The sequence below is a fragment of the Endocarpon pusillum genome (assembly GCF_000464535.1).
Source record: "Endocarpon pusillum Z07020 unplaced genomic scaffold scaffold6610, whole genome shotgun sequence".
Taxonomy (NCBI): Eukaryota; Fungi; Ascomycota; class Eurotiomycetes; order Verrucariales; family Verrucariaceae; genus Endocarpon; species Endocarpon pusillum.
In genome coordinates, this window is record NW_006916599.1 from 1 (window position 1) to 7656 (window position 7656).

At 50.0% G+C, this 7656-nt stretch overlaps 1 protein-coding gene across 1 annotated transcript; it reads right to left on the bottom strand.

Moving 5' to 3' along the window:
- Window positions 1-3275: 3275 nt before the first annotated feature.
- EPUS_09478 (uncharacterized protein) lies at window positions 3276-6814 on the bottom strand (the record flags this gene model as incomplete). The annotated part of the gene is made up of 3 exons (XM_007807184.1): window positions 3276-5458; window positions 5513-5942; window positions 6413-6814. 3 exons carry the CDS (start codon window positions 6812-6814, stop codon window positions 3276-3278), a joined length of 3015 nt encoding a protein of 1004 aa, XP_007805375.1.
- Window positions 6815-7656: the final 842 nt, after the last annotated feature.

Sequence of the window (7656 nt, forward strand, 5' to 3'; positions counted from 1 at the left end):
AAGCTTGCCACAGCTAAATAAGTAGAAGTTCTAAAGTGAAATAAAACATTTTCAACTGTTTCAATAGCATCCCGTTCATAAGGAGCTAAAACAGCTTTTCGACCTCGATTATAGATGCGTTCACTTTGGCGCGCTATTTTCGATTTAAGGATTCAATAGCCTGTTGCTTCAGCTATATTATATGCTTTAAAGAGCTCTTTTCGAGTCATTTTGCCTGCAGTAGCTTGCGCGTCGCAAAGGAGTCGTACGCGACGGGGTGTATCAACTATTGTATTTGATTGACAAGGGGCTTTTGGACTCAAAATGAGCGTAGGATCAGGCTGCAGACATGCTTTTCTGTTGGTTTTGCGTGTACGAGCCATTTTTGAGAGGATTTCGAGCAGAATTGGTGGAGCTATAGATGTTAGAAAAGGGTGGGTTGTTCAAGAGGGTGCGCGAACTATCATTATTTCTGGCACGTGCCATCGGCCCATCGGCCCATCGGCCCGAAGCTTGGCGCCAAAATTCTTTGTGCATAGAATTTTGGCACGGAGCTTCGGCCCATCGGCCCTACGGCCCCTGCCCCAGTCGCCGCGCTGCAGCACGACATTCAAGTGTCTGCCTCATTCCACCCTCTCCACTCTCTCTCCTCCTAATCTTCTTTTCCAGCATGCCGTCCACACAGTTACGCACAACAGTTACCTCTTATGCTCAGTACACCTCTCCTGCAGAACCAGCCACCAAGTCTCTTTGCATGCATGTCAACGAATTTCTTCTTCATGGCTTTCCAATGGCGTTCTCTTATCCCATTCGTCCTTCTTCCATCCCTTGTAAACATCACCTCCGGAGCATTGCTTGACTTTCCATTTCCATTTTCCTTACGATACTTCAACATCACCCTCTCGCCAGGGACTTCCTCTCACCGCCTCCTCCCGACCTACTCAAGACTGGGATATACGCAGTCCCAAAGTCGCAACATCCACAGAATTACAAAGTCACAAGATGACCAACCGAGCAGGACAAATAGCGCGTTCCCCCAGGCCATGATCTCATCCTACCAAATCCCTTCTACCCTTCCCCTCTCACCAATTCTATCTCGGCTTTTAAGGCCTCAGAAACCCTTTGACACACTCCCTCCCTCTTCTCTTACAACCATCCCACAGCACAAGCGCCAAGCAAGGTTCTTCGAGCCAAAGTTCAAGTCGAGCCTCCAGAGCGAGCCAGACTTTTCTTCCCGCCCCTCAAAATCCCACACAGAAACTCGACCCTCAAACCTTTACCCTCAATCGCAAGCTCTATATTCTACCCTCGTGCCCCGGGAACTCTGTCTAACATGCCCATTTCGTATTCCGCATCCCGAATCCGGGGAGCTCCAGATAGCAAGCTTAAGCTCAATCTTCTTCCAAACCCGAACTCGGATTCATGAGTCGATACTTTCTCCTTCTCCATCCTTTCTCGCAAAGCGCAGCCAGAGCACAACCACAAGCAAGGGACGGATTTTGTTCGCTTGTTTCTTAATCTCCTGAACTCCATTCCTCTATCCTGACGCTGATGCCTATGTTAACAAGCATACCTATACCAACAACGGTAGACAGGCAGCTAGACAGACGGGAAGATTAGTGAACGCATAAACGCATAGACGAATGGGGATCACAAAGCTCCACTAATACGTTGTCGAAATATGTCTACAACGGATCAGAGATTAAATATATATATACCCATCGAACAGGGGCTCGGTGTTGCGGAATACCCGACAGGAAGCCCGGTACAGTCAGTACCTGCGCAGAAGGTAAGACGGGTGGTAGGAACGGTGAGTAAGAGGAGTCAAGATGCTAAGTAATATTCAATCGGAAGTATACTATAATGAGCCAGTCGAATCCACTCCGCCCTCTCGTAACCTACTACAGCAGGAAAAGAACTCCCCTCAACCTTTCCTATTCCCCAATCAATCTTGAATCAGCGAGCCCAGCCAGTGAACTAGATTAGTCCAGCCTTCTCAACAACTTCGTAAAGGTATGTAAGACCCCAGTCAGCGAATCGCCTCCTCCCTCAACCAGCTCGTCACTCAGTCACTCAGTCACTCGGTCACTCAGTCACTCGGTCACTCGGTCACTCGGTCACTCGGTCACTCACTCACTCACTCACTCACTCACTCGTTCGTTCGCTCACTTGAGACCCTCGACCCCTGACCCAAATCAGAACACAGTATTTACATAAACAAGGTATTTACGCCCACTCAAAGCCCCCTAGCCATCCCCCCCAGCCCAAGCACAAGCAGCCCTACCACGAATCCAATTCCAACTACCAACCCAACCGAGTCCGCCCCAGATCATGAAAGCCACCAAAACACAAACAAACAACAATCAGCCAGCCAAGCAAACAAGCAAGCGAAAGCGCAAGCGCAAGAGCAACAAGAACTGCCTGCCAGCCAGCCAAGCTCCCCTTCCACTTTCTTATTCCCCTTCTAGTACTAGAAAAAAAAGAATTTAAAACGCAGAGTCGTCATCTGGCGAGAAAGAGAGAGAGAGAGCAGGAATGTACGGACGGGCGGGGTCAGGATCTGATCACGTACTACATGTAACAAAATCATGCGCGGTGCGGTACGGAAGGAGGATACGGAGAGGGATGAGGGAACGGGGGGAACGGGGAGGGGAGTGGCAGCGACGCCTAGTGATGGGAAGGGAACTGCAATAGCACGCTGGAAGTCGGAAATCGAGAGAGTAGCACGGGGAACTTCAAAATAAGTGTCATCAAGCTAAGAAGCAAATCATAGGAGATGGCGAGGGAGGTACGAAGGCCCAAGTTGGCAAAAAGGCCAAACCAGGAAGCAAACAGTACCAGATCACATCACAACTAGACGACAAAGAAGGGAAAGCTTTGTCGCACAAAGTCGGTTTTTTTCCTTTTCTCTGATTTTAACTTTTCTAGCTAACATATCAAGCCCGTAGCTCCGCTCATGTAGCTCATCAAGTCATGCTCTCATAAGTTTGATGGACGATCATGGTGTCGATGTCCCTCACCTCCAGTGAGTCCGATATAGACAAGTCATGCACCCTGCTTCCCTTTCGTTGATAGAAAATGTCTTTTTTTTTCTCTCCATTTTCGTCGCCCGCAAGCTTTTTATCAGAGACCGAACCCGAAATCCACCGGAAGCAAAGCACAAGAGACAAGCCGAAAGAAAGAGAAAGAGCTAGAGAGCTCGCTCGTAAAGGGGTGTTTCTGGGTTCATCGTAAAGCTAAGCATCGTCATCATTCCGATGGCGAGCACTGGCTACAGCCAGTCAAGATCTTCGAGATCAAATGTACCACATGGCAAATTGAATGCCATTGATTGGAAACATTGCCATCAATGGGCGAACTTCAGAATCAGATACGTCGGATTGAGCTGCAGGTTGATTCTGCTTAAACCCAGGCCCGCCCTGTGGTCCTTCGGAAGAAGGGATATTCTCGTGAGCCTTTGCTCGGTTGGACGCCAAGTGTGCATAGTACACGGCCGGGAACATTGAGACTGAGGTAGTCGATCGCATATACTGATAGCAATGCTCATAGATCATGTTTTGAATGACATTGGGAGGGTGGTTGCTTTCGTCATGGATGACGGTGTAGTGAACAGGACGAGCTGTGCCTTGCAGAGCGATATGCGAATATAGGTAGAAGTCCCACTCGAATGGCATAGTACAGTCGTGCTCGATCAGGGTTCCTGGAAGAGGATTGCCATTCTTGTCGGCACCAGCCTTGTCTTCGGGAAAAGCGCGGACGTGATGACGCTTGGCGGCAATGATGACAGTGATCTTGCCCTTCCAATCAGAACCCTGGATCGTACTCAAGACGCCCTTGATGTGTGGGACCTCTTGTTGCATGACGTGAACGAATTGGCCCTCAGAGACACCATCGCGGAAGTAATAGACGGTCCCAGGAACACGACCACCTCCAATTGTTGCAACCCACTGCGTAGCCAACGGGGTCAGCATTGAAGACCAGTTAGCCTCAGTGATGATTTCGACGCGTTTGCCATTCGTCTGACAGGCCGCCGCATAGCGCCCACCGAATTTGTCAAATGAAACAGTAAGAGCTGCCATCGAAGCCTGTTCACTGCCGGGAGATGCATGAGAGACGTCAGCACCAATGACCATGGTTGGTCCTGGAAAACTCTTAAACCCGCTAGTACGATCAGGCTTTGCTTGAGCGGTTGTTCCACCGAGCTTTGCGTTGACCTTCATCAAGACATTTGAATAATACTGAGGGTTGCCCTTCCTAACCTGCTGAAACTGCAGAACTTGCGAGACCACCCCGAATCGACAATCACAGGACTTCTTGATGCGAAGATAGTGAAAGCTATTCTTGTCTTGAACAATAAAGATCAAGAGTTGAGGTCGCTGTTTGAACATGTTTCCGGTCCCGTTGTGAAGTTGTTCAACTGCCTGGGCAGGATCAGCGGGAAGTCTCATGAGATTAGGAGGTGCGCTGGAGACTTTGCCACCATGTTGGCGGTATGCTTGGGCGAAGTCCTTTGCGAATTTCTCCAACATGGGCTTGTCAGCATTGCCAAAGACTCCAATTCCCCAAGCGGCAAGCTCTTTGGGGTTGGTGGTGAGAAACTTCTTGCCACGCAGATCCCATCGACCAGCAGTTCCTGGTTTCGCAGCGGCACCGCCGAATTGAACCTCTGGGGATGGGAGGATACGAGCCTTGGTGCGGATCATGGTAGGATTGACCTTGAGCCCATATTGCTTGAGAAACCTGTCTTCACTCCAGTTCAGCCATCCTTGGCCTTCGTTGATGGATGAGTTTCGTACATCAGGGCGAGTCACAGCGAATTTGATCATGTTGGCAGTTTGCGTCTCGTCAAGCTTGAATGCATAACGCTGGTTCTCGATGACATGGAGAAATTCCATGGGATAGAAGACGCCTTTCTTAGTCATCTCGACAAGAGGAAGGCCAGGATATTGAAGAGTGACGTTATATTTTGTCCTGAAGTATTGGGCGACAGATTGTTGTTGGCCAGTAAGATTACCACTGGCGTCCTTCATGTCGAGCATGTGCTGTTGTGCATTGTGGACAGAGAAGTCTTTGATGTTCCAAGCTTTATCGGCCACCGGGCAGCCCTCGTAGCGAGCCTTGACCAAGACCTTGCGAAAGTTCTTGGACATTAGCTTCTGGAACTGTGAGGCCTTGACTGTTCCGTTGTCTTGCACAGGTCTGCATTGCTGCTGAATGCCCTGAGGATCACGCAATCTCATTTTGGCAATGATTGCAGCAATGAGGGAGGTGGGTTGCCAGAAGCAACAATTGGCAACATCGAGATTGATGATCGCTCGTTGACCTTCGGCCAGGCGAAGACTCTGGTACACCCCGCGGAAGACCTCGACACCACCACCCAGAGCAGCGCGTTGTCCGTCACGGATGAAGAACTGACGTCGGATTGGAATGAAGCGAGGGTTACGGGATGGACCTTCGCGAAGGAGATGGTCAAGGAAGTCTAGAACCTGTGAGCTGGATGTCCATACTTGTGAGGAATGGCAGAAAGACTTACTGATGCCTTCGAGAATCTCTGGGCCCATTTGAATTTGCCTGTTGAAATATGCTTGGATCAATGAGAGGTTAAGAGTTTTGGCTTTGCGAATCACGATACGGAATGTGTTGGAGGTCCGTCCGGAGGAACGACCTTCTTCTGCATCAAGATCTGCCATGACATGGATATCTCGATCAAAGTTCTGGCCGCTCCACCCGAGCTTGTTGCCGTCGAAAATGAACCACTCGCCAGTAGCGGCCTTACGGGCCTTCGACGCCCAAGCTTTGAGAATGACTGCTCGCTTTTCGGCGCCGCTGCCGATCTGGACATCATACTGGTAGACCGGGCTAAGCGGAAATTGCACGACAGGGAACGAGTTTAGCTTGACGCTAACTTCTCTGCCAGTGGTGTTGTATCCTGGTCGAGTTTTGAAGTCGGTAGGCAACTGGTACTGTTCATAATAATCAGTGCCGGGCGAAGTTACGAATCTGGACTGGAAAAGAACGTCTGATGGTGGTAGACTGCTAGAGGGAGAATTTGACCGCGAAGCTTGACCAGACAGAGGACGGGTGCTGCCAGTAGAACTGGAACGAGACAACATGATGATAGGTAGACTTTAGGAAAGAGAGAAAACGACCAACAAGAGCCCTTTAGGCTTCTCATATACTAGGAGTGCATGGCCCCTGAGTCACCGATGGATGCGTGAATCGTTAGGCAATGCAATGGTGGACCGAAACAGTGACAGCAATGGTACATGTCCAGCATGAAAGGACGTTAACATGGAATCAGACAATAGCCCGTGTAATTCCACCACAGATGGGTGAAGGGAGAAGTCTTGAAGATTTCCCGATAGGCAGAGGTGAAGACAGAAACCATGACCGCACGTGAAGAGCGAGCATTCATATCCAATGAGAAACGTACCAAATTGTCCATATTGTAGAATGAGGCAGGCAGATCAATATTGCGGAGGCTGTCAGTGAGACGTGCTTGACGGGCTGGGTCTCTTGCTGGATCGGTCATGAGGGGTGCTGGAGCAACCGCGGAGCTTGGTGATCTTGGTGAGGCAGGTCCTGGTGCAAACGATCCTGGTTGTGCAGCACGTGGAGATGTTGACGGCGACCCTGGTTGAGACCCGGGGTCTGATATCCCAGATTGTGCAGTTGATGCAGGTCGACCAGCTGAGCCAGTATTGCTCGAGGCACCTCCACGAGACGCCGGACCATCGAAGGCTCCAGGAGCGAGTCCACCGCCACGAGCAGACGATGTATCAGACTGCTGTTGCGGGTTGCCACCTCTGCCACGACGTCTGGCTGGGTTCGACATGTTGACGAATGATTGAGATGTCTGTTTAGCTGAATTTCAGTCAAGGCTAGTCTTGAAGACGAGAACAAACTTGCAATAGATTGGGAAGGCAAAACATGCGGAAGTTAGATGTGAAGAAAGGAAAAGCTGAAGGTACACAAATATGGCTCGGGATGCAACACAGATCGAAGACATTAGCAGGTTGTAAGGAGCATACGGGACGTGCCTTCACGGAAGAGTAGTTGCAGAGCCCGAGGAACAATACTGTTCAGAACCGCCTCAACGACTATATAATGAGCAGACCCTCCGTCAAGGACGAAAGATATGCGAACAAAATGAAAGCAAGATGCAGAGATGTAATGGGAGATGCGGATGAGAAAGGGATTGGAGGCGGAAATTTTGAGGAAAAATTGAAACCCAAGTAAAGCTCAAGTGCTCGAGTAATGTGGAAGGGAAAATGACCAAAAGAAGGCAACCGGCGGAATGAGCTTACCTTGAGTTCACCGTGATAGATCTAAGTCGAGCTCGCAATAACCTGAGAACTGCTGATGGGGTTCTGATGTCGCTGAAAGGAGGGGGGAGGGGGTGGCGAGGTTTAGGAAAGAGCTGGGGGAAAGACTTGAAAGCCGACTGGTCACTTCAAGTGGATGGGAGGATGAGATAGAATAGCTTTGAATGCCAAAGGCTATCTATACTGGTGTTGGTGAGATGGTTGTAGTGGGAAAGAGTTACGTGGGTGGTGGAGCGCGTTATGAAGATGCGACCAGACGGTCCGAGCTCACTAGTAGGCAGCTCTTTACCCTACTATTGGTGCATGGCTCACGGACCACCAGTAACGTACCTGACCCAGAAGCGCAACGGGT